This window comes from Myotis lucifugus, unplaced genomic scaffold, assembly GCF_000147115.1.
Source record: "Myotis lucifugus unplaced genomic scaffold, Myoluc2.0 scaffold_584, whole genome shotgun sequence".
In the NCBI taxonomy this organism is placed as follows: Eukaryota; Metazoa; Chordata; class Mammalia; order Chiroptera; family Vespertilionidae; genus Myotis; species Myotis lucifugus.
The window spans coordinates 76,815-103,593 of NW_005871632.1; the positions used below are offsets into that span (position 1 = coordinate 76,815).

Consider the following 26,779-nt stretch of genomic DNA (forward strand, 5'->3'; position numbering starts at 1 on the left):
CCACCTAGTTCATATGTAGACATTCAACCATCGAGCCACACTGGCTGGGCCAACTCTATTTCTTTAATATTTTAATGCTTACCTTCCTAGCTCAGCCCCTCATCATCTCTCTCTTGGATTCTACCCAGCATTTTGCAAATCTTCTGCCTCCATGAACTCCCATGTTAATAGTTTAGTATGCATCTCTTCATATTCTTTTTTACACAAAGTATATAAAGCACACTTTTTAAACAGGAAAAAAGTCGTATCTTGTATCTGAAATCACTGTCCTCTACTTCAAACTTTCGATAACCTTAGAAAATCCAAATTCCTTAACAAGACTTTCAAGGCCTTCTACAATCCAGCCATAATTTATATCCTGCATGGCTTCCACTCTAGCCTCTTTATACTACCTGCAATCTCCAAACATACCATGTACAAACAACTACATTCCTATTCTGTTCCCTCTACCTGAACATAGTCCTCAAACCCTGCACCTTACTAATCATGCTTTAAGGCTCAGCTTAAATGACCTCCTCTGAGGTCTATACTCCCAATCAGAGCTTACCAGGCCCTCCTGTTTCACACATAACATCTTTACATAGCTTTATTATAATTTTACACATTTTATTGAAGTTAGGTGAGCAACAGGATCACTAAATTGTGAGCTCTTTGAAAGAGAAACTTTCATATTTTTTCCTTTCATCTCTACACAAGCATCATGCCCCTTATACGCAATACTAGAGTCCCAATGCATGAAATTCGTGCAAGGGGCTCGGCCCTCGCAGCCCCGGCTTCGTCAGGAAGGTCATCTGGAAGGTTGTTCGGCTGTCCGGTCTAATTAGCATAATACACTTTTATTATTATAGATAAACCCAACTAGAGGACTGGTGCACGAAATTCATGCACGGGTAGGGTCCCTAGACCTGACTGGTGGTCAGGGCAATTGGGGTCTTCCTTCCCCAGGCTGCCAGCCGCTGGCCGGGGCCTTCCTTCCCCCTGCGTCACCCCCTGATGGTCAGCGCATGTCATAGTGAGCAGTCGAACTCCCAGTCAAACTCCCAAGGGGACAATTTGCATATTAGGCTTTTATTATATAGGATAAGTGCTTACTGAAATAACCAAAATTCCTTGGTATCACATTGTTTGAAAAGACTTTTCTCCATAATCCAGATTTCAACTGCTAACTCCAAAAAAAATTACAAGAAAATATATATCTCAGTTATTTTTATTGTCAACAATTTTCTTTCTGTAATACTCTATCAAAAGAGATAGAATAAGCCATTAAAAGTGTTTTCCAAACCACCACTTTCTAAAGTAGTATTTTTAACTTAAAAGTCTGTTATATTTTCATTTACAACCATTTTTTAAAAATCTGGAAATTTACCAGACACATGCTATGAACTAAAATTTAGCACTGTTCTAATATATTTTAAGTAAATACAGTTAATTTGAGATAAAATTAAAAGCTTTTCCTCAGTTTATTTGTCATTGGCAAAATTATCACATGCCCAGCAAGAGTCATATTCCCTAAATTTAAGTATTAACAGTACCCAGATAAATGTCCTTGGAACTTTACAAACGAATTCTTTCATTCTAAAAAATAGAACCAGTCTTTCTGAGGCATGAAAATGAAATAATTTACTTCAGATTCTTAGTATTCACTCAAAAACTGAATACCAACAAATGCCAAAAATGTAAAATAATAGGTCATAAGAGTTAATAAGTAGTAGGTAATAAATAATTTAATAAGTATTATGCTCATAATAGGTACATAAAAAATATTTCTGACAAAAAATTAACATAAATACCATACAGGTACGGAAAAGTGTAGATTTCAAAATCTACAAAACAACATATGATTATGCAATTCCAAGCAGGCACGGGACAACACTGTTTTCAGGAAGATGTATTTTAAACAGTCAAAAACAAATTAATAAAAATTCTGGATTATTTACTCTTGAAATTAAGTTAGGCTATAATGCTTTCTTTAAAATTAATATTTAAAGCCCTGGCTGGAGTGACTCAATTGGTTGAGCGTCATCCTGTGCATGGAAAGGTTGCCAGTTCAATTCATGGTCAGGGCACATATAGAAGGCAACTATCTCACCCCCCTCTCTCTCTCCTTCCCCCTTTTCCTCCCTCCCCCTCTCCTTTGTTCTCTCTAAGCATGTCTTCGGGTGAGGATTTTTTAAAAAATTACAGATAAATAAAAAGCCCACTATTCTTAAGGGAGGCATATTAAGTTTAGAGCATGGCTGACCTCCTGGAAGTCCATCTTAAAGGTTAGGCATAAGCCAGTTTCACAAGGTGCTATTTATGGCTCTGACATTTTCACATCTGTGCAAACCCTTTTGAATCCATTTAAAATAAATCCATTTATTTAAAGGTATTCTTCAATATGGAAAAATCCATATGTTTATCTTCAAAACTGGCCCATTCACATTTCAAAGGAATCCTCTGACAATCTTAGTACTTGAGGATTGGTGTACTTTATCCACGCTCATATTTTGTTTGTATATTCACCCTCAGGCTTCACTTTTCCATCGATGCATCCAATTTTTAAAATACTTTTGAATATAAGAAGTAATTTTTGTTATTTTAAAATAAATAACTTATCCAGCATCTTGTGGAACAATTATTCCACTAAAGTTAAAGCCTGATTATACATATGGCACTAAAACTTGGTCTTTTTAAATTATGGAAATATAGTTATAATAGACTATATATTGGCTTGACAGGGAATAGTTACATAGGCATATTAAAGTAACCACCAGATATCAATTTAACAAAAAATTGGGATAAAGAGTGGGATGAGATTATGAGAGGTTAAAATTTTAATCTAATAGCCAAAACCGGTTTGGCTCAGTGGATAGAGCGTTGGCCTGCAGACTGAAAGGTCCCAGGTTCGATTCCGGTCAAGGGCATGTACCTGGGTTGCGGGCACATCCCCAGTAGGAGATGTGCAGGAGGCAGCTGATCCATGTTTCTCTCTCATCGATGCTTCTAACTCTCTATCTCTCTCCCTTCCTCTCTGTAAAAAATCAATAAAATATATTTTTAAAAAAATTTTTCATCTAATATTAAATTATGACTCAAGAAATGGCAGTATAAGCATATCACTTGAAAATACAGAGGTATGTAATAGAACAAAGAGCTAGAGGATGCCTCTAGAGCAAACCTGGGGATAGAACAAGAGATTGCTTTCTTGGTTACAGTAACTCTTTTAGTAATATTTTATTTCAAGTGTGTGTGTATATATGTGTGTGTGTGTGTGTGTGTGTATTTGATAAAAATTAATTTTTAAAACCTTTCAGAAAACAGTATAAATTATTATAAAAGGGTCAATTTTCACTCCTGCAGTATCATACAGAATCTCTGAAGCCTTCAGACCATCTGCATCATCTGAGATTAAAAAAAAAAATGGCCCTGGCTGGTTTGGCTCAGTGGATAGAGCGTCAGCCTGTGGACTGAGGGGTCCCAGGTTAGATTCCGGTCAGGGGCATGTGCCTTGGTTGTGGGCACATCCCCAGTGGGGGGTGTGCAGGAGGCAGCTGATCGATGTTTTTCTCTCATCGATGTTTCTGACTCTGTCCCTCTCACTTCCTCTCTGTGGAAGAATCAATAAAATATATTTTTTTAAAAATGCCTGCCATATGCAAAAGACCATAGGCTCTCATGTAAATCGAAAACTATAAAACTTTTAGAAAAATATCTTCAGGATCTAATATCAGACGAAGTTATTAGACACCAAAAGCATGATCCATAAAAAGAAAAATTAACAAATTAGACTTCACAAAAATTTAAAACTTTTGCTCTGTGAAAGCCCATATGAAGAAGATGTAGACTGGGAAAAAAAATGTGCAAACCACATGCCCAACAACAAATTTGTATCTAAAATGTATAAAGAACTCTCAAAACTCAACAGTAAAAAACAATCCAATTAGAAAAATAGGCAATTGACTCAGACATTTCACCAGAATATATACAGAGAGCAAGTAAAGACATAAAAAGATTTCTCAACATCTCTGGCCATCAGGGAAATTAACTTTAAAACACAATGAGATTATTATTACACACTTACCAGAATAGCTAAAATATAAAATAGTAACACTACCAAATTTTGGTAAGGATACAGAGAAATCACATCACACACATTGCTGATGAGAATGTAAAACAGTGCAGTTACTCTGGAAACAATTTGGTAGTTTCTTACAAAACTAAACTTGTAATTACTATATGACCCAGTAATTGCAGTACTGGACATTTATCCCCAAAAAATGAAAACTTATGATTACAGAAAAACCTATGCAAAATATTCATAGCAGCTTTATTTATAAAAATTGGAATCAGCCCAGATGTTCCTCAATGGGTGAATGGTTAAACTGTGGTGAATGCATACCATGGAACACTACTCAACAATAAAAAAGAACTACTTATGCACACAACTTTGATGAATCTCCAGGGAATTATGCTGAGTGAATAAAAGCCAATCTCAAAAGGTTACATCCTGTATGATTCCATTTACATTACATTTGTAAAATGATAAAATTTTATAAATAGAGAACAAATTTTTGGATGAGAGTAGGGGGAGGAGAGAAAAAGAATCTATCTATATAAAACCCTAATATGCAAATAGACTGAACGGTGGAACAACTGAACAACCGGTCGCTATGACGTGAGCTGACCACCAGGGGGCATGCACAGAACATGGCGGGCGTCGACCACAGTGAGATGGTGGAGCAGGTGAGCGGGGGCACCAGACCAAGGCGGGGCACCTGTTGCTGTCATTGGGGAGAGCCTCTGGTGGTTACTGAAAATTCTTTGCTGCTGCGTGCTGCAGTCCTGCCCAGCACTCACATCTGCTGCTGGCACCGGAGCCACCACTCGCACCCACTGCCAGTGCCCAGCACCAGTTCCTATCGCTCAGTGCCATTAGTGGGTGCAAGTGGCGCTGCTGGCCCCGATCACCCATGAGGGCTTCTCCACCACCCCCTGCTCCTGAGGGATGATCAGAGCAGCAGCTGCTGCCATCGCACCCACTGCTGGCGCTGGCCCCAATCGCTCGGCGCCGTCAGTGGGTGCAAGCAAGGCCAGCACCATCAGTGCGTGCAAGCGGCGACAGCAGGAGCTGCTGGCAGACAGGGGACCCAGGGGCCGCAGTAGGAGGAGCCAGGCAGGGGCACAGAGGATGGGCCAAGACCCACCCCTGTGCCCACCGCAGCCTCGCAGCCCACAGTTCCTTTCAAGGTGCACGAATTCGTGCACTGGGCCCCTAGTCTATAATAATAAAAGCATAATATGCTAATTAGACTGGACGTCCTTCCGAAAGACCTTCTGGATGAAACTGTGGTGGTGGGGGCCGAGGCAGAGGCAGCCGTGGTGGCAGCGGGGGCTGAGCCCCTTGCACGAATTTCATGCACCAGGCCTCTAGTATAGTTATAAAAGAATACCCAGGCCCAGCCAGCATGGCTGTGATTGAGCATTGACCTGTGAACCAGTAGGTTATAGGCAGATGCCCGGGTTGTGGGCCAGATTCCCAGTGTGGGATGTGCAGGAGGCAGCTGATTAATGATTCTCTCTCATCACTGATGTTTCTATTTCTCTCTCCCTCTTCCTTCCTCTCTGAAATGAGTAAAAATATTTTTTTTAAAAAAAAGAATAACCAGGATCCTTGTCCCTTGGAACTGTTCAGTATCGTGACTGTGATGGTGACTTATACAAGTGATAAAACTGTAGAGAATTTAACACACACACACACACACACACACACACACACACACACATACACAGTATAAGTAAAACTGGGTAAATCTGAATAAAAATAGTGTACTACCACAAATGTCAATAACTTGGTTGTGATTATATTCGTTTCACAAAACGTTACCATTGGGAGAAACCAGGCAAAGTGTACAATGGAGCCCTCTGTATTATTTTTTACAACTGCATGTGAATATACAATTGCCTTAAATAAAATTTTCAATTAAAAAAATCTGCATAAGCATTGCTATTGATAGGAAAAAAACAAATCAACACTGTCCTCTGTTCTGATTTTGATATGTTGTATTTTTTGAGTCTCCAGAATAACATTTTTTCCATTTTCTAATGTTTTACAACCTTGGATGCTTTGTTTCTGGGTCATACTGGAAACTTAATGTTCCATCACCAGTTGCTGTATTCCTCAAAAACATATTCTTTTTCATCTCTGGAAAAAAGGATAAATATCAAGCAATCACTTTTGCATGTAACCCTATATGGCACTGTCATCAAAGAAAATTTCTCATTTCGGATTTCCCTTCAAATGAGTTTTCTTCACCAAATTTTTAGTCTAATAATCTTTTCAAATTCCTTTTTTTATAATCCAAATTACTTATTCCATTAATTCTCAATATTTATCTATTTGAAGGAAGCAAACCCATGACCTTTACAAGACTTTTATCAGTTTTATGGATTTAGACAATGTTCTATTAAGCCCAACACCCTCTGAAGCTCCTTTAAACTTCCTTTATCACCTATCTCCATAAGCAGTTTTCCCATGCAGATCTCACTAGCCAATCAAACAATTTATATTTTGTGCTAAATAACTATTGTAAATTAACACAACAAGCCTCTGCTTCTCTATTCACCATAGATCCTACCACAGAAAAAACTGGGCAGCCTTGTACTTTTAAAAGTTAAAACAGAATGCCATTATTTCTTCTATCATTCTTTCCATTTTACAAACCAAACAGGAATATCAGTATTTCCTTTGCCACATCTTGTACACCATTATACACTACAATTCTTGAAAAGAAAATAATTATCCCTAACATTATCAGCTCAGCTCTGCTATGTTATGCTCTAAATTTGCAAAGAACAAGTAACCTGAACAAATCGCTTGATATTTGGTGCTGACTTGTTACTTCTCCACTTCTGTCAAAAAAACAGAACAAAAATACTGCAACTCTACTTTTCAAATTGAAATTAATGAGTAGGAGAATCATCCTATCAATTTTTCCATATGCGTAAAATAATGAAATTCTTAGAATGAGAAACAGGGCTAAGAACAGGATAGGATATAGACTCTAGTCAAAAGTTTTTCATATAATCTTTTAGAAAATTACTTCACTTGCCTGTTTCCTGACTCTTAAGATTCATTGTAGGGAGCTTTCCTGCATTAATATTCTGTGATTCTAACATTCCATGGAGTTCTATGTAAATACACATAACAAAAACACAAACTTCCTTCAATATCTAAAGATACAGACCAGTGATATTAAGCATGGGAAAGTACCATAAAGGGAGCCTCTGGACTCAATGACCACTGGTTGACACTAGTTATTACATGGAATAGTGAGGAGTTAGCTGTCTGTAATCAGATGCTCTTTAGAGAGCTGGATTAAGTGCTGATTAGTTTTTATTTGTTTGGTTTTGGGGTTTTTTTGGAGTAAAATATACATAACAAAATTTACCATTTAAACCATTTTTTTCAATTGAAGTAAAAAAAAAAAAAGCCGTAACATTAAATTTACCATGTTAACCATTTTAAATGTAGAGTACAGTGGTGTTAAGTATATTCACATTGTTGTGCAACAAATCTCCAGAACTTTTTCATCTCCCAAAGCTGAAACTCTATAACCATTCCTTATTTCACCTCCCTTGTCCTCGGGGACTATCATTTTACTTTCCACCAGTCTACTTTCTGTTTCTATGAAATTGACTTTAGATACCTATAAACGGCATTTTAACAATTTTTAAGTGTATAATTCAGTGGCATTAAATATATTCATATTGGTATGCAACCATCATCACTACCCATCTCCATAACCTTTTCATCTTCCCAAAATGAAATCTGTACCCAATAAGCAATAATTCCCCATTAACTAAAACTCCGTACCCATTAAGCAATAAATAACTTCTCATGACCCAGTTTCCAGGCCCTGGTAACCACTTTCTACTTTAAAAATTTGTCTATTCTATGTACCTCATATAAGTGATTTCACATAATATTTGTCCTTTTGTGTCTGGACTGTTTCACTTAGCACAGTGTTTTCAACACTGTGGTAGCATATATCGGGATTTCATTTCTTTTTTTTTTTAGGCTGAATAATATTCCACCTTATGTATAAACTACATTTCGTGTACCCATTAATCCCTTGGACATTTGAATTATTTCTACATTTTGGCTGCTGTGAATAATGCTGCTCAGCAGATAATAACAAATGTTGATGATGACATGAAGATATTGAAACGTGGGTGCAGGACTAATGGGAATGTACAACAGTGCAGCCACGATGGAAAACAATATGGTGGTTTCTCAAAAAATTAAAAATATAACTATAATATGATCCAGCAATTCCATTTCTAGGTATATACCCCCAAAAGAACTGAAAGCAAGCACTTGAGCAGGCAATTGTATGAGGAAATTCATTTTTATAAGTCAGTCATCCTAATTGGTGTGAAATGACATCTCATAGTGGTACTGACTTACATTTCTCTAATGATTACTGATGTAGAACATCTTTTCATGTGCATCTTGGTCATTTGTATATCTTCTTTGGGAAAATGTCTGAATAGTTTTTAATCAATCCTAAAAATATGTGTTTGAATGAAAGAAATTCCTTAGGCACTCTGGCATTCCTGCAGCATGAGCCACTTGCTGCCTGAGTATCACAGCAAAGCACAGACATGTTTAATATGACAAAGGTTTTACTCATTTCTCTAAAACAGGGGTCCTCAAACTACGGCCCGCGGGCCACATGCAAATACAAATATTGTATTTGTTCCCGTTTTGTTTTTTTACTTCAAAATAAGATATGTGCAGTGTGCATAGGAATTTGTTCATAGTTTTTTTTTAAACTATAGTCCGGCCCTCCAACGGTCTGAGGGACAGTGAACTGGCCCCCTGTTTAAAAAGTTTGAGGACCCCTGCTCTAAAAAGTAGCTTCTCCATATAAAATGGGCTCAGTTCAATTTAACCAACCAGTTCTTAAATGCAGATTAGTGAAACCATCCTACTCTTCTAAAGCTCAGTAAAAACACCCAGAAAGACAACAAAAAGGATGCATTCATTATACCTTTCCTAGGAACAAGAGGCTTTACCAATTTAATTTCTTATACAAAGCCCAGAAACTCCATTTCCCATGAAAGATATACCGTATGGAAAAAGTAATAATAGCCTGGCCAGTACAGCTCAGTGGTTGAGTGTTGACCTATGAAATAGGAGGTCATGGTTTGATTCCTGGTCAGGGCACATGCCTGGATTGCAGGCTCCATCCATAGTAGGGGGCATGCAGAATGCAGCCGATCAATGATTCTCTCATCACTGATGTCTCTTTTCTATCACTTTCTCTCTCTCCCTTCCTCTCTGAAATCAATAAAAACATATACATTTTAAAAAAGTAATAATAATCTAGAGGTGGAAGGAGGATTAACAATACCAAAAGGTATACATTCAGTAAAACAGCCCACCAAAAATTTCTACTTTGGGACAAGTCTATGTAATTGCCATTATCACTAAAGGGTAATGCTTTCCTGAGCTTTACTGCCAAGAGGGTTATGGTCAGATCAACCACTGAAATCTGCTCATTCAAAACCAGTAACTCTATTTAGTAAATACTTCTCAATCTTTGAATTTCCAAGACCAGTTTTACCCTTAAATTACTCTATTAGCCAAACAGCTGATATTCTTAAGTAAAATCTGATCCCAATCTACATCACATATATAATACTCAGGAAGTAGGTAGACAGGAAAATATTAAAATAAAACAAGCCCCAATTCTGTATTAGAGAATCCTGCTTGTACTACCTGTCTGCCTGTTTTCAATCATTATTTATCACGAACCCATGAAATGCAAGGACTCTTCTAGGTGCTGAACATCTATCAGCAAAAAAAGAAGACAAAGATCTCTGCCCTTGTGGAGTTTCTACTGTCCTTCTATTCACTTTGAAATTAGTGAGTGTGGAACATACCAGTAATTTTATTTTTTGCAACCATCTGCAGTAAATCTTATGAGCATCATACATAATTTCTCATATAGATGTGTGGAAACTGAAAGTATACAGAAAAATTTAAATGCAGTAGTCTTTGTGACCACTGTAAGCAAGCACCATAAGCCTATAAAAATTATTTCTTCCAAGAATCAATAACCAATAAGTAACTGAAATGGCTGTGCCTGAAAAAATGGTGGCTTTCTTTATATCGACAGTTTGGCCCCTCTGAACTTGCAAGATAACAACTTCTATTCAAACTTCAGGAGGTTTTCACTATCAGGTGACAACTCAAATTTCACTATCATTTATAATTAGAGAATCTTTTAGATTTTTTTTTTAAAGAGCAAAATGAAACAGAAAAAAAACTCCTAGTCAACTGATAAAATTTTAAATGTCCTAAAAGTAGTATATATTCAAAGTATTTCTAGTTATCTGCACATTAGACAATTGGCTAGTTTAGACAAACTATATAGACATGCACTGTCCAATATGGTAGCCAATTGCCACACTTAAAATGTGCCTAAATTAAAATGAGCTGTAAGTGCCCTAGCTGGTTTTGCTCAGTGGATAGAGCATTGGCCTGCGGACTGAAGGGTCCCGGGTTCGATTCCGGTCAAGGGCATATGCCCGGGTTGCGGGCTCTATCCCTAGTAGGGGGCATGCAGGAGACAGCCGATCAATGATTCCCTCTCATCATTGATGTTTCTATCTATCCTTCCCTCTCCCTTCCTCTCTGAAGTCAATAAAAATATATTTTTTTAAAAATGAGCTGTAAGTATAACATACACACTGGAGAAAAAGAATGTAAAATATCGCAAAAATTTTTAATATTGATTACATAATAAAACATTTTGAATAAAGTAAGCAAAAATATATTATTAAATTCTTCTTTTACTTTTTTTTTTGGTTAATCTTCACCTGAGAATATTTTTTCCATTGATTTTTAGAGAAAGTGGAAGGGAAGGATGGTGGGGTGGGAAGGAGGGAATGAGGGAGGGAGAGGGAGAGGGAGAGAGAGAGAGAGAAACATCTATGTGAGAGAGACAAATCAACTGGTTGACTCCCACATGCTTCACTCCCCAAAGGCTTGAACCTGCAACCCAGGTGTGTGCCCTTGACTGGGAACAGAGACCGAACCCGAGCTCTAACCACCAGCCAGCGCATCTTTTACTTTTTTAATGTGGCTACTAAAAAATAATATCTTTGTAGCTCACATTTTTTTTCTTTTGGACAGCACTGGATTAAGACAATAGTAGACTTCTAAATCTGCACACAGAGCTAATACATGTTAGAACTGTACTCAGAATTTTATACTTATTTATTTATTCATTTCTCAACTTATACTGTTCAATAAACCATATAAAAAATAATCAAACATATCAAACATTTTTATATCAAAATGCGAGTCTCAGAATCTAAAGTGAAATTGTTTAGCAGAGCACTCGCAAATATGAGGGTGGCCACTTGTGTAGGACATTCAATCCATAAAGTAATTTGTTCTGCCACCCTTGAGCAGCAGAAGGGTCACATATTCTATATATAGCTAATATGTACTGTGCCCTTAGTGTGCCTGGCACCGTGCTAGGCGCTTTACTCACATTGACCCATAAAATCCTCATAACTATCCTATGTGGTAGATACTATCATTAACACTAAAGAAGAAACTGAAACAGAGAGGTTAAGTAACTTGCCAAAGTCCCATTAACCTGCCAAACAATTCCAACCCAGCAGGCTTTATCCGAACCATCACACATTTTCCCACGTAAAAGGACTACACAAAAACATTATGTCATTATCTTACAGGATTATGTTTTAGTGGAGTGTGCACCCATTACAAAAAAGAGTGGAGTAGATGGAGTTAATGCTTTGTTTCCTGATCTCCACCCCACCCTTTTCAATGGCAGGTTAAAGTTGATCACATGAATTAAATCCTTGATCTTACTACAGGTTTCTTCTACGCTCCCTTTCCCAGAAAGGCTCTATCCCACCCCTCTAGTCCAATTCCTATCTGTCATTCAGGCTTTAATTTATTTTATTTTAGAGAAAACGAGGAATTGAGAGATAGACAGACAGAGACAAACATCGATTTGTTGTTCCACCCATTTATGCATTCACTGGTTGTCTCTTGCATGTGTCCTGCCCGGGGATCAAACCTGCAACGTTGGCATATGGGGATGACGCTCTAACCAACTGAGCGTCCCAGCCAGGAGGCTTCATTTTAACATCATCTCCATGCATGCCAACACAGACTTTCCACAACTGAGGCTAGTCACCCCTCCTTCCTATGCTTACCCCTAATGCAGCACTTTGCACACTCCAATGTGGCTGTCCTCACTAGACTGCCCCTAAAGGGGTCTCTTATCATCACTTATCAGCAGTGCCTACAACAGCGCCCAGCATTACGTACTCGATAAATGTTTGCTTAACTATCTAATCACCTAACTCACCCAGCTACTACTGAAGTGGAATATTAAAAGTAATCTTAGTGGTAGGAAGTGCTAACCCACAGGCAGACACAAGTTCTAAGTTTCACTAAGTTTATGAGAGGTCAAGAGAACAGTAAAATACTCAGGAAACAATTATTAGGCTGTCACTCCCCTTCCAAAAAAAGGGGAATTAAATAAAAATCTATTTTAAATGATCACTTGCTCAATTCAATGTCAACACAACTTATGAGAATGAATTAAGTAGCTTATATATATATGTCATAAGAGATCCAAATCAACTTCAATAATGCTATAAATTGTATGAAATCAGCTTAAGCTTGACAATTTCCAGAGTTCAAAGAAGACTGCAGTTACTTTTAAAAATCATCTAAACATAAATCTAGTTACACTAAAAAAATAAAAATAAAAACCCACAAAAAACCAAAAAGGAGTTTCACTGCACTGTCCCAAGACCGAGTGCTGGCCTTCAAGGGACAGAGGCAACCAGGTGTCCTTTAAGGTATTTACTGGGGGCGGGATTCCCATACAATCCATTCCACACAATTTGTGTGAATGCCACTAACTGTTCCCACCAGGGTCAACAGGGACTTTCCTAGAGCCTTCCCTTTTCTTTTCCTAAACGGGGAACCGATTTAAAAAAAAAAAAAAAAAGTCCATCTTCAGAATCACAGTAAGTAATTCTGAAACATGAGGTGAAAGTACATGGGAAGCCCTAGGGCTATGACTGGCAAAATACTGACCTGCAAGTTCTAGCGTCAAGTAAAACAGAAACTTTGGGGGTAAAAAAAGAGAGAGAGAGAGAGAGAGAGAGAGAGAGAGAGAGAGAGAGAGAGAGAGAAAGCAGATCCCCTCCCCTGAGTCTGCTGATTCTGCCGTCGTCCCGGAAAGCTCAGTGGAGGCCGGCAGGCCAGGGTCCCACCCCAAGCACCACGAGCCTCCGATTGTTTGACACCTCAATGAATCAGTCACCTGAGGCCCAGCTCCCCTCTCCCCTCTCATCTAAAGCTTTGGCGATTCCTCCCACCCACCCTCAAGTTTACTCTAAGTCATGACCATATGGAATCTTCTCTTTACCCTGAAGTACAGACCAGGCCTTTGCCAAATAACTACCACCGGCCGCTCCCATCGCCACCACTAAAATCCAGCCCGTGCCGATACCGACATCTAGGACGGCCACATGGGTATGGAAAAGGCCAGTCCAGTCGCTTAAAGAAACAGTAACCTGTGGGAGCTGCCCATTTTGTACCAACGGGCACCGAGCGAGCAGAAAGGGAGACGCGGACGCAGGAGGCCGGACAGAAAGCCACGGGGAGACCCCGCCCCGGGGAGCTCGATGCCGATTCAAAAACAGTAACTTGGGTCTGTCGCCCGGGATGGGAATCACTGAAACAAAGGCGTCTATTCCGGGAAGCAAGATGTCCGGAGTGAAAAAAGAAACGGTTTGCAGCCACGCAGGCCACTCGCCGTCCTCCCACGGGTCTTACCTATGGTGGAAATAAAGGTGGTATTGAAGGCATCGTCCGAAAAGCGGAAAAGGACGCAGGTCTTCCCCACGCCCGAGTCCCCGATCAGGAGCAGCTTGAAAAGCAGGTCGTACGTCTTCTTCGCCATTGGGAGGAGCGGCTCCGGCGCTCGCCGCGGGCGGCCCCCAGGGATCGGTCCCTCTCACTAGGGCCAACTCCTCGCTCGGGTGTCCTCAGGCCGGAGCACCGGGGAAGCGTGGGAAAAAAGGAGGGCTCGAGAGGGCGCGGGCGACCTCCGAACGGCCTCGTCGAGGAAGCACCGACGGTGGCGGCGTTCGGCGCTTCCGAGGGCGGCGACCGCGGCTCCGCAGCCTCTCCCAAGCCGCTCTGCCCGGTTCCGGGGAGTCGGTCGGGACAAAATGGCCTCCCCTCCCCCCTCAGGGCTGCTCGGCCGGGACGCTCCCACGGGCGAGCCGGCGAGCTCGGCCGTCGAGGGAGCGCGGAGGGCGTGAAGACAGTCTCTCTCCCGAGCCGAAACTCCGCGCTAGGGCACGGCGATGGCAGCCAAGGAGGACCCCGAGCCGAGAGCTCAGCTACATAGCCACAGGAAGCCGAGCCGCCCGGCCAGAGCCACCTTTTCCCCGTGCCCTCTCACGCCGGCGTGCGCGCTGCCTGACTCACGCAAGGACGTAGGCCCGCCCTTCCCTCGCGCCCTCGTCCTGCGGGCCGCCTCTGCGCACGCGCGCCAGGGGCTGTGGGGGCAGCCGGGGGCGGGGGGCGGAGCGCTGGGTCTCCAAGCCTCAGCCTCAGGCCCGACGGAGGCGAGAGGGGCGGGGCGAGAGAGGGCGAGGCCGCGGGCGCGCTCCCTGCGGCCGCCTGATAGGGTGCGCGGCGGCACGAGCACGCCCCGCGCGGGTGGCGCTGCGTAGTAACTGCGCAGGCGCGGTCGGCTGGCGTAGCCTCTTCACCCCCTTCTCAGTCCCGGGGTCTCCCTGCCCGCTTCGAGGAGGATGCCCCGGGCTGTGTGTCACCGGGTGTCGAGCTGCTCTTGGCGCCGCGGCCGGCTTGGTGGCCCTGGGTTCCTGTGTAGCTGAACCTCGTCAACGCGGCGCCTCGGTCATTTAATACTTGGCTGACATGCGGCGCAGCCTGGCGTGCCCTCCGTGGTGGGCTAGTCGTGACAGGGGGAACGTGAAAGCTACATCCCGTTTGACTTAAGGAGCAAGAGTTGGCGTTCGAGAGCTTTGACATGGAAAAGCTGGCCACGCTGCTCTGGCTGGCATGATGTCATCCTCCAGGGCGAGGCGTGGAAGGCTGAGGGACACCCGGGCGCCGGGAGAACCCGCCCACCACGTGGAACCTTCGGCGCGGTGCTGTCCACGGAGAACCCGCTCCGGGCCTGGGCGTCCATTTAGAATACGGAGAGCCCAAGGGCGCTGGACCGAGCAGGCAGGTCCCCTCCCTCCCGCCAAAATCGAGCCGCCCGTGTCCAAAACTGGAGCATAGCGAAGCCAACCCCAACCCCACACGGTCTCTTCTTGCACTTTCTTTTCCTACACCTTACATCCTTCCTCTCTCACATCAGCCTTATTTATAACGACTACCCTTTCCTCGTCCTCCTTTCTGTAATTTAAATATCCATGCTCCAGCGCAGGCCGGCGTGGCTCAGTGGTTGGGTCTGGACCTATGAACCAGGAGGTCAGGGTTGGATTCCTGGTCAGGGCACATGCCCGCGGTGTGGGCTTGATCGCTTGTGGGGCGTGCAGGAGGCAGCCGATCAGTGATTCTCTTATCATTCATGTTTCTCTCTCCTCCCTTCCTCTCTGAAATCAATCAATCAATTAATCAATATTCACACTCCTGCCCTACCAGTATCAGTGTGCTTCATGGCTCCAAAGCACACCTAGGATGGCAGCGTGGTTGAACCTGGGCTGGTTCCACCTGACACGGGAAAACTGAGACATCTGAAAAGCAAGAAACGGTATTGAGAACTACATTTTTACACACACCCCCACCACCAAAATGTTTGTTTATTTAATATGTAATTAAAATTAGTCTTTCAGGCAATTAATCATATCTCAGTCACCCATTCTTTAAAGACTTGTTTTACATTCTTCCTTCAAAATGACCCCTTAAGCTTCATTACTAAAGATGCTTGTCTTCTCTAGTACATCTTGCTCTTCAGTTTGTTTCTATGCTCGCTCTTTTTAGTCTTGTCATCTAAACGTTGTTCTTTCTTTCAATTGGGAATGTCTTATTATGATAAGGCCAACAATTCTAAAATAGGCTAGCTATGGGAATCACAAAATGAGCGATGGTCAGTGCTTCACAGTTTTATTATCAACTCAGAATCAACCCTGAGCACCTCAGGAATATCTTGTTAGCTTGATTCTTTCAAAATAAGTTCTATTAACTCAAGCCTCAGTGTTGTGAAGCATTTTAGAATTGTTATGGTTTTTAAATGTAGAGAGCCTAATTAATTTCCCTATATAAATTTGGGGGTTAATGGGCAGCTAAAAACGAAAAACTTTTAAAAAGTATTCTTTATACCATGTTTTCAGCAGTTTCATTAATTAGAGCCTTTTCTCCATTGACTCCAAACTTTAAGAACCAATTATCCCCCCAGTCGGCGAGGCTCAGTGATTGAGCATCAACCTATGAACCAGGATATCATGGTTCAATTCTCCATTGGGGCACATGCCCATATTTCGGGCTCAATTGGTGCAAGAGACAGCTGATCAATGATTCACTCCCATCATTGATGTTTCTCTCTCTCTCCCTCTCCCTTCCTCTCTGAAATCAATAAAAATATTTTTTAAAAGAATTGTACTTCTTAATAAAATTTATTTATTATTGGATTAGGATCTTAGAATTTTAGGGCTGTAATATCTTTTAAATCATAATTTAACTTGTGCTTGTAATTTACAGATGAGTCTAAGGCTCAGAGAGGTTAGGGACTTGTCAGAAATCACACTGTTAGTGGCAGAGCCAACACTATATGGGCCAGGGGAAGGAGAAGCAAACCTCCACAGGACACCATATTGCATGAAAGTGAGACTTGGAAGGCTCTGCCAGTACTTAATGTTTGGCTTCCCTAAAGTTAGTTAAAGGTTTTGCTGGAGTGAGGCCTAAGCCTCAAGCCATATCTACCACTGAAGGCAGCTGGAGTGGTCAGGCATGGAAGATCCCCTGACTCTTGAAAAAAAGAATAAAATGGGGGTGTATGTAGGCCTAAAAGGTAAACCTAGAGTTGTGAAGTAATATTTGAAAAAGTTTCAAACTAAATGAAAGAAAGTGCCAATTTATTTATTTATTTTTTAAAAAAATATATATTTTATTGATTTTTTACAGAGAGGAAGGGAGAGAGATAGAGAGTTAGAAACATCGATCAGCTGCCTCCTGCACATCTCCTACTGGGGATGTGCCCGCAACCCAGGTACATGCCCTTGACTGGAATCGAACCTGGGACCTTTCAGTCCGCAGGCCGACGCTCTATCCACTGAGCCAAACCGGTTTCGGCAGAAAGTGCCAATTTAGTACTAGCTTAGGGTTTACGCCTTTTTCAAAATTGCTCTGCAAAAAATCTAGTCCAAATATTTGCAAAGCCAAGAAAGAAAATTGGTATATTTATATGTTTATACTATTAAGGTGTTATTTCTATATTTTTCTAGATAACGCACAGCTGGCCAGCTCATAGTTCCAATCTTCAGCATCAACTCTCAGGACCTGCTTTATAAGAAATCTCTGCCTCAAGAGGTATTGACTCTGGATCATCTTTATCCCTCTTCCTGTGTATATTTTCCAGTCTCTGTACCTGATTTCTTCCTCCTTAATCTCTCCGCCCCTTGCTCTCTCTGTTCTTCTTAAGAATGGAGTCTTCCTTTGAATGGTAGCCCCACTGCTAGTCATCACGTTGCTGTAAAACCTCAGGGACTTAGCCTATTTCTATACTGCCTATTTGCTATGTCCGTATTCCCAATCGTCTCCCAGGGACTTCCATGAGATACTACTGATTGCCAAGAGGCTGCAACTTTTCTTATCACCATAGCCTGCCAATATCTTGCTCTGTCTGCGTATCTTGATTTAGTCATACCTCCTGTTAGAGAATTTTTGCCCCCTGAGCCTTCCCCAGGCCACCTGATGTGTTTGTTCTAGTCTCCTCCAGGGATACCTCAGTGTTGGCCTCCTCAGTTGGCACTTAAGGGGCTCCAGGCCCTAGCCAGTGAGCTTTATTTCCTATCCTAGCTTTCACACACTAGTCTCCAGACAAGATGAACTAGTCCTCTTTTTCACAGTTACTATATATCTGCTTGATTTCATGCTTAATTTAATGTGGTTCTCTCTATACAAAATGCACTCTCCTCACCCCAGCTACATCTCTTCAGTCTTCAGCTTAAATGTCCTCACCATAGACTGTCTTCCCCAACACTCTTGCCAAGGAACTCGTATCTCACTTTTAGATATCAATTATGTTTCCCCCTTTTATTTCACAAGTAATATATATTTATTCTTAGATACTTAGAACCTGCCAATAAACAAAACGAAAATTTTTAATTATTAAACTTCAACCTCCAACCAAAGGGACAGTTACCAGAAGGGAGGGAGGGTGAGAGGGTACAAAGGGGAAGGGAAATATAGTCAATAATATTGTGATAAGTTCACACAGTGACAAATGATTACTAGAATTAATGGGGTGATCACATTGTAAGGTATAAAAATGTTGAATCACTATTTTGTATAACTGAAACTAATATAATCAATATAAGATTGTATAGCAACTATACTTAAATAAAAAAATAAATTAAAAAAATAGAAAACACTTTTACCCCCAGAGATAACCAATATTAGCATTAATAGCCCTATGGATATTCTGCCTATAGCTCTCTAATTAGACATATCTTATGACACATTTTCTACATTTTATGAAAGATACTTATGTGCATATCTTATTTTCTCAAATTGGAATCTTGAGGGGTGTGACTATTGTATATATCACTTTGTACACTACCTTAAATATACTAGAAAATCAAAACAAGCTTATTGAAGGAAAAAGAAAATGAAACTCAGAAAGAGATTCATGTTTTGTTTCCTAGAAAACAATACTAACTTGCAGAAATTTTCAAAATGTTGGGGGAAAATTGAAAATTCAAAAGTAATGGAAAGATAAAACTATTGGAGGAATGTTTTACTTATTTATTTAAGAAAATATATGAAGAACTCACCTAACTCCATGATAAAGTTTATTTCTGTGAACAAGAAATACTGTTAAGGCTAATAGAGCAATTGTGATAGTGGAATGAACGCTAAGCTGGGAGGCAGAAAACGTACTCACGAACCTGTTCTGTTACTGACTAACTCTGTGACAATGGATGATTCATTTAACCTCACTAAGCATATTTTCTTAATATGACAAAAGGATATAGTACTTCATGAGGTTGATTAAAAAATTAAACAAGATAATACAAATTAATGTGCTTTATGTTGCATAAAACACTATGCAAACATAGTGATTACCATTATTATTAAGAGGTAAGAGTGACGAGCCCTAACTGGTTTGGCTCAGTGGATAGAGTGTCGGCGTGTGGACTGGAGGGTCCCAGGTTTGATTCCAGTCAAGGGCACATACTCGGGTTGTGGGCTCAATCCCCCAATAGGGGTCATGCAGGAAGCAGCTGTCAAAGATTCTCTCTCATCATTGATGTTTCTATCTCTCCCTCTCTCTTGCTCTCTGAAATCAATAAAAATATATTTATTTAAAAAAAGAGGTAAGATGCCAAAACCGGTTTGGCTCAGTGGATAGAGCGTCGGCCTGCGGACTGAAGGGTCCCAGGTTCGATTCCGGTCAAGGGCATGTACCTTGGTTTCGGGCACATCCCCAGTGGGGAGTGTGCAGGAGGCAGCTGATCGATGGTTCTCTCTCATCGATGTTTCTAGCTCTCTATCTCTCTCCCTTCCTCTCTGTAAAAAATCAATAAAATATATTTTTTAAAAAAAAGAGGTAAGAGAGATGAATTGCACCATAAGGAAAAAGAAAGCAGAAAAAAGTTGAGCTAAGAACAGGAATAGGTGAGAAGGAGAAATGAAAGATTAAAACTAGAAGAAGCAAGAATTGGAATGACTTGAGTTGCCAAGATTCAAAGGTATCATCAAAAGGAGTAATGAGTCAGGCTGGCACGGCTCAGTGGTTGAGCAGTGACCTATGAACCAGGAGGTCACAGTTTGATTCCCAGTCTGACCATATGTCCGGGTTGTGAGCTGGATCCCCAGTGTGGGGCATGCAGGAGGCAGCCAATAGATGATTCTCTCTCATCATTGATGTTTCTATCTCCCTCTCCCTCTCCCTTCCTGTCTGAAATCAATAAAAACAATTTTTAAAAAAAGGATTAATGAGACCAAAAGAAAGAAATTCAGTGGCTAAAAGCAGCAGAACCTCACAAACACACACTGAAAACTTCATACCATCAACTCCATCAGATCAATCCCAACTCACCTATGTTGGAGCAATTGGTTCAGCATAGTGGTTAAAACATGGGCCTGGAGTTGACTAAACCTAGGGTTCCACATCTGTCTCTTGTGAGATAGAGACCTTGAGTAAGTTACCTAACCTCTCTGAACCTGTTTTCTATTCTGCAAAGTGAAAACAAGATAGAAATTACTATAGGGTTGAGTGAGGATTAAGGAAGACACTGTCTTTGGCCGTTAGTTAATGTTCAGAAATGTTATTACCAGCACAAGAACTGAGAAAACATTTTCCATTTGAGGATCAGGGGAGTCCTGGCAAAGTGAGGACAGAGGGCTGCTCAAAGAGAGACTTGAAACCCAAATGGAACAGAAATTAATTCAACTTTAGCTATTTCTCTAGAAAACTGTACCTTCAAGTGTCAAGATCTAGAGACAGACCCATCAGACCTAAAAAAGCAATGACAAGAGGAAAATGCTTTAACTCTATGTGAAGCTAAGAAATATGAAGCCACATTTATGACATATAGACTCATGGCATGATATAATGGAGTCACAGTTGAATCCCTATTCTATCTTGAATCCCTGTTGTAGCTCATTTTAACTGGTCATCTTCTATAATTACTACTTACTCGAACTTCAGTTTCCTCATCTGGAAAGTGAGGTTATCAGTAACTACCAACGCAAGCTATGGTGAAAATTAAAATATTTCATGCAAAGAACCTGGCAGTGGGACTAGCAGTTCCTTAAACATTGGTTCTCTTCCCCTTATAACAGTGGTTCTCAACCTTCCTAATGCCGTGACCCTTTAATACAGTTCCTCATGTTGTGGTGATCCCCAATTTCATTGTTACAAATTGAACATAATTAAAGCATAGTGATTAATCACAAAAGCAATATGTAATTATATATGTGTTTTCCGATGGTTAACAATCACAGGCCTGTCTAGCCTCAGTGAATACTGCTTGTGAGCCTCCTGATGCCAAAGAGACTGACTTCTGCCCAGCCAGCATGGCTCAGTGGTTGAGCATCAACCTATGAGCCAGGAGGTCACAGCTCGATTCCTGGTCAGGGCATATGCCCAGGTTGTGGGCTCAATTCCCAATGTGGGGTGTGCAGGATGATTCTCTCTCATCATTGATGTTTCTATCTCTCTCATCTCCCTCCCTCTCTGAAATCAATAAAAAAAGATATATTTTGAAAAGGACTGACTTTTGACAGAATGGTGTTCCTATACTGCTCACTATGCTTCCCTGTCACATCACCGATTTGCTTTAATTCTGTCCTTTGAAGCAACATAGAATAAACCTTTTCCCACATTCATGTGATAGCTCTTCAACTAGTTGAAGATAGCATTGGTATTTTCCTATAAATTGCTCCAAGTGAACTTCCTTCATATAAGACAGCACACCATTCTGGTTTACATATGACCCTCTTGGAATGTGGCATTCATAATTGAGAACTGTGCTAGAATTGAGGACATAACCCTGTGGAGATGCCTGGATCAGGCTAACATTAGTAGGTTATAGAAATAAGGGCCGATTGGGATACTCCCTAAGACTGAGGCGATGTAATACCTGATTGAGAAGAAACCACCTTCCAGATCAAGCTTACATTGTAACCATTCTTTAAGTTACTAAAACTTTCCAATAAATTATGATAAAAATTACATCTTACATATACAAATTAAAATAGACAAAACAAAGGATCGGCAACTCACAGAAGTATAAGAAAAATATATGAAGAAATATTCAAACTCATTTGTAATTAGATAAGTTTAACTTAAAACAACATTAAGATAGTATTTTCTGTCCATTAGAGTATAAAAAATTAGAAAGATGGATATTCCAAGTGTTGGTGAGGATGTAGAGAGATAAGAACTCTCATGCGTAGATGGTAGGAGTACAATCTGGTCCAGCTATTCTGCACAGTAATCAGCCAATATTTAATAAATGATGTGCATGCCTGTGACCCAACAGTACCACTCCTGGGTGTGTCCAAGAGAAATTCTCATCATGGCTTTGATTGTGGCTGCTAGATGTTGAAATCAATCTAAGCATCTGTTACTAGGGGCATAAATAAATAAAAGGTGGTGGATGCGTATTGGTTAGTCCTGGTCCCAAAGGGTTGGCTTGGGTTTGAAAATTGGCTAATAGGGCAACTCAGACCCAAGTCAAGGTTGTTATCACTTCAGTTTTTTAATAAATTAGCAAACAAGCAAAGCAAAAAACAATGTCTTCCTAGTTCCTCACAGAAACAGGCCAAATTCTGGTGATCAGTTCAGGCCATTTAGAGGGAAGAAACTGGTCTAATGAGTTCAGAGTCAATTCTAAAGTGTTTGTGAGATTAGGCTTGGGGAGGGTTTGGGTCAGCATTCTAGCATCTACCATCTACCGTGTAAGAACATCCTCTATTGTACAGAAAATTGAGCCTATAGCATCCCTGTCCATGGCTTAGCCCACATACTATAAAATCTACACTAATAAAAGAGGAAGATGCAAATTGGCCATACCTTTGTGACATCCACCAGCCAATCAGGAGTGAGTATGCAAATTAACCCAACAAAGATGGCAGGTTAATTTGCATACACAGGCGCCTAGTGGCCAGGGGCAGGGCAGGAGGCTTGCGTCGTCGTCGCCATGGCAACGACACAGGTGTTCCGCACTGCCCCAGCCACTCTGGGCCTCTGGGCAGCATGGGAAGGCGGAGAGGCGGCTCTGACCGGAGCGAAGGCAGTGCTGGCAGCCAGGGGAAGGAAGGCCCATTCTTACACGAATCTTCGTGCATCAGGCCTCTAGTGCTATATAACAGTAATAAGCTAGTAACCAGCTGCACATACAGCAACATGGAGAACTGAAACAAAAAAAACAAAAGCAGCTCTAGCTGGTTTGGCTCGGTGGATGGAGCGTCAGCCTGCAGACTGAGGGGTCCCAGGTTCGATTCCAGTCAAGGGCACATGCCTGGGTTGCAGGCTCAATCCCCAGTGGGGGGCGTGCAGGAGGCAGCCGATCAATGATTCTCTCTTATCATTGATGTTTCTGTCTCTCCCTCTTCCTTCCTCTCTGAAATCAATAAAAATATATTAAAAAAACAAACAAAACAAAAACAAAATGGTTTATAGTACAATGCCATTCATGTAAATTAAAAACATACAAAACCGTACTTTATGAGGTTTCATATATATTTAATAACATACATCAAGTACATTGGAGCAGGAACCTATGGAGAGGGAGGGCAAAGAGAAGGGGGAAGGGGAAAAATATTAAATGAGATAAAATGAGCAGGACCTCGCACAGATTAAAAATGTCAGTGGTTAGTGTGCTAAGAAGCGAGGATGATTAATTCATTGCTCTTTCTGCCTCCCAGATCTAAATTTTTAAACAAAACTAAAGTGAGGAAGGGATTAAATAGTACATGGAGATAGAGGAAATTTATATTGATGTGCCTTACATATGTCAGATTAATAGCAAAGTGAGAAAAAAACTAAATATTTGATTTGGTTTGATAAAAAGAATACAGATTCTAACTTGTCTGCTTTTATGCCTAATTGCCACGTAACATAACATAGTTATGCAAATTTAAAAATTTGTGACAGATTTGTTTGATCACATTGATTTGATTATGGAAGCTCAGACTTCATGGAATTGTCTGTTCATGAAGCTTGGTGCTCAGCTCTCAGCTGTCACCTGTCAGCCCTTGCCCCGCCCTGTCTGGTTCCAGCTCTTTGGACTAAGCACCCAGTTATTTACAGGCTGCCCCACCTCTTTCCTGGAGCCAGAAAGAGGTAGAAGCTCAGGGTGTCAAAAGCCTTCATGCTACATACAAATTGAATTAGACACGTCAAGATTAATACCTGAGCGCAGCCATCTATGTTGTCCAAAATACAGGAAGCCAGGCCCTTGCCCATGTAGCTCGTGCATCCAGGGTTCCACTGCCTTTTGTCCTACCTCGGGGCATTGGTGTCCCTGACAGCCAAATGGAGATCCTGATTCTTTGCCTTGTTCCACCCAGTGCCGGGCTCCCAGCCTTCACCCATATTCACTCACTTCCTTGAGTAATGAACATTTTCCAGATCTTTGGCTGCCCAGCATTGAATTTCCTTCCTTTGACTAGGAAACTCTCCACTACAAATATTCGGTATGCAGACCCCTCCTCCCACTGTATTCCCTTCCTCAGCACCCACCTCACATTGTACCCCTAAATACACATCTAGGCTGTGGAGACATCTGAGCTGGGCTCTACCAGTCTGATGCACCAGCCTAAAACCTTGACACAGGGGTTAAGGACACAAAAGAGGAGGCACCGTGGAGCATGTACTGAGAGGGCAGTAGGGTACGGCAGCAGCACTTGGTTTCCAGGGCACCGGTGTATAATTATAATATAATATAATATAATATAATATAATATAATATAATATAATAGGTTATATTGTAATTGATAATATAATCCCCAGAGCCGGATGCTATCCCAGGTCCAGTGCTGGCCATAGCTGTGCTTCAGGCTGCAGAATCTCTTGGTTTCCAGAGGGGACAGTGATGGCCTCATTGTCTGGCCTCAACAGACTGCATCTGTGGTCTGTCTCTGCCCCCCAATACTTCAGCCTGGTTATCCAGTCTTCCCAATAATTCTGAGAGCTTCCCAACAGCCTTTCAATAAATTTATTTTCTGCTTCTATTTGCCAAAGTGTATTTGTGTTGCAGCCAGGATCTCTGACTGACTTATTTGTTTCTGGTAGAACTCCTATGTGACTTCAATTTTGCCTGGTATTCCCACCGTGTCCACTTTCTCTTTCCCATCTTCTGCTGACCTTACCACTTGGACATGCCACACCTCTGCTCAATCTTGGCCCCTGTCTGCCAGTCTCTCTCCTAAGTCCTCTTCCCCGTGTCTCCACCACCTCCCTCTAAGCCCCTCCCAGGACTCAGGTGTCCTATGCTCCCAGCCCATTCTGAGGCCTGGAGAGCTGGGTGGTCATCCTAACCCTGTCGTGATGTCAGCAGTAGGCCTCGTGCTGACAGGAGAGAGTCCTCAGATGCCAGATGGGAGGGTCACCAGTAGGAAAGAGGAGCACAGGCAGAGAGGTGGGAAGGTAGCAGAGACTTTTCCTGTTTTTATATTTTATCTAATAATATAAGTTGTCATTCACTGAGTTCCTGCATTGTGCTGGCCCTTTATATGCATGACCTCACATTAATACTTTGAGGTAGGGACTACTATAATACCCATTTTCAGATGAGGAAACAAGAGTTTAAAGAGCTTAAGAGGGACGCCTGGCAGGCATGGCTCAGTGGTTGACCTATGAACCAGGGGGTCACGGTTTGGTTCCCTGTAAGGGCACATGCCCAGGTTGCAGGCTCCATCCCTAGTGTGGGATGTGCAGAAGACAGCCAATCAGTGATTTTTCTCTCATCATTGATGTTTCTATCTCTCCTTCCTTCCTCTCTTAACTCAATAAAAATATATTTTTAAAAAAGTTAAGAGGGATGGAATGAAATGATGCCTTGGATCTCCTTCAAAATAATTGGAAGGAGGGGAGATAAGTAGGATGTAGATGAAACAGGATTGGCCATGGGTTGATAATTATACAAGCTGGATAATGGGTATATGGGAATTTATTATACTATTGTGTCTAATTTGCATGTATTTGAAATTTTCCATAATTAGAAATGTGTTTTGTTTTCTTTTAAGTTGGGAAACTTGATCAAAGTCATACAAGAAATAAGTAATAAGATTGGGTTTAGATTCCAGACCTTCCTGACTTCAATGCCCGCTCTCTTAACCTCTCTACACGAATCCTCCCCAAGGTACCTAAAAAGACCAAGAGGAACAGATTAGTGATTTTCAGAGCATTCAAAGGGGATTCAGAGGCCTCTTGACGAATTTCTGCTCCTGTTTTCCAGGCACATCATGGCAGGGATCAATAGAGTATGGCCAGATATTAATTCCCCATGCCTAGAACTTACTTTAAAGATGCCCTCATTTTCTCTGCCTGCTTCTGAGTAGGTAGGTGCAGAAGCAGCCTGTAAGAGTCGTTGGCAGCCAAAGTTTTCTAAAAACACCCAGGCAACAGCTGTCCTTGTGCTGTCACCTGACTTGCCAGGCCCTGAATCAGCACCACTCCCCACCCAGCCCCCACGGCTCAGCCAGATCTGACTTGCCCTTTCAAGGCTGGGCTGAACCAGTTGGGCCAGCCCAACCCCGCCCTGTCTCAGCATCTTCCTCAGTCGTTGGCTTCTTGCTCCCTTGCTCTCACCTGAGTTCCTACCCTTGCACTGCCCTTGTCATCCAAAACAGCAATCTCATGCCTGGAACTTTAGCTCAGAAGGGAGCTGAAAGACCACCTCCGTGCAATTGGAGATGTAGAAAAGGCTCTGGAATCTGTCCCTGGGTAGAAAGGATGAGCTGTGTACCAGCATCTCCTGCCATCTGTCAAGGAAAATCTTCCTTTTCTGGGTGACT

At 41.5% G+C, this 26,779-nt stretch overlaps 1 protein-coding gene and 1 long non-coding RNA gene across 5 annotated transcripts in view; one reads left to right on the forward strand and one right to left on the reverse strand.

The window, feature by feature from the left end:
• RAB10 (RAB10, member RAS oncogene family) overlaps positions 1 to 14,755 on the reverse strand; it is a 46,476-nt gene extending 31,721 nt beyond the window's left edge. For 2 of the 4 annotated variants that reach the window (XM_014446881.2, XM_023745815.1), the window contains exon 1: positions 13,883 to 14,537. In XM_014446881.2, coding sequence (XP_014302367.1) covers positions 13,883 to 14,009 — 127 coding nt within the window. In that variant the 5' untranslated portion in view covers positions 14,010 to 14,537. Of the gene's footprint in view, positions 1 to 6,096; positions 6,137 to 13,882 lie in introns of those variants that run through there. The other 2 variants (XM_006104582.3, XM_023745816.1) reach the window with 2 other exon arrangements.
• Positions 14,721 to 21,559, forward strand: LOC111823612. Its single transcript, XR_002826682.1, has 3 exons — positions 14,721 to 15,842; positions 17,533 to 17,617; positions 21,260 to 21,559. It is a non-coding gene; the product is annotated as an uncharacterized LOC111823612 (long non-coding RNA).
• The last annotated feature ends 5,220 nt before the right edge of the window (positions 21,560 to 26,779 follow it).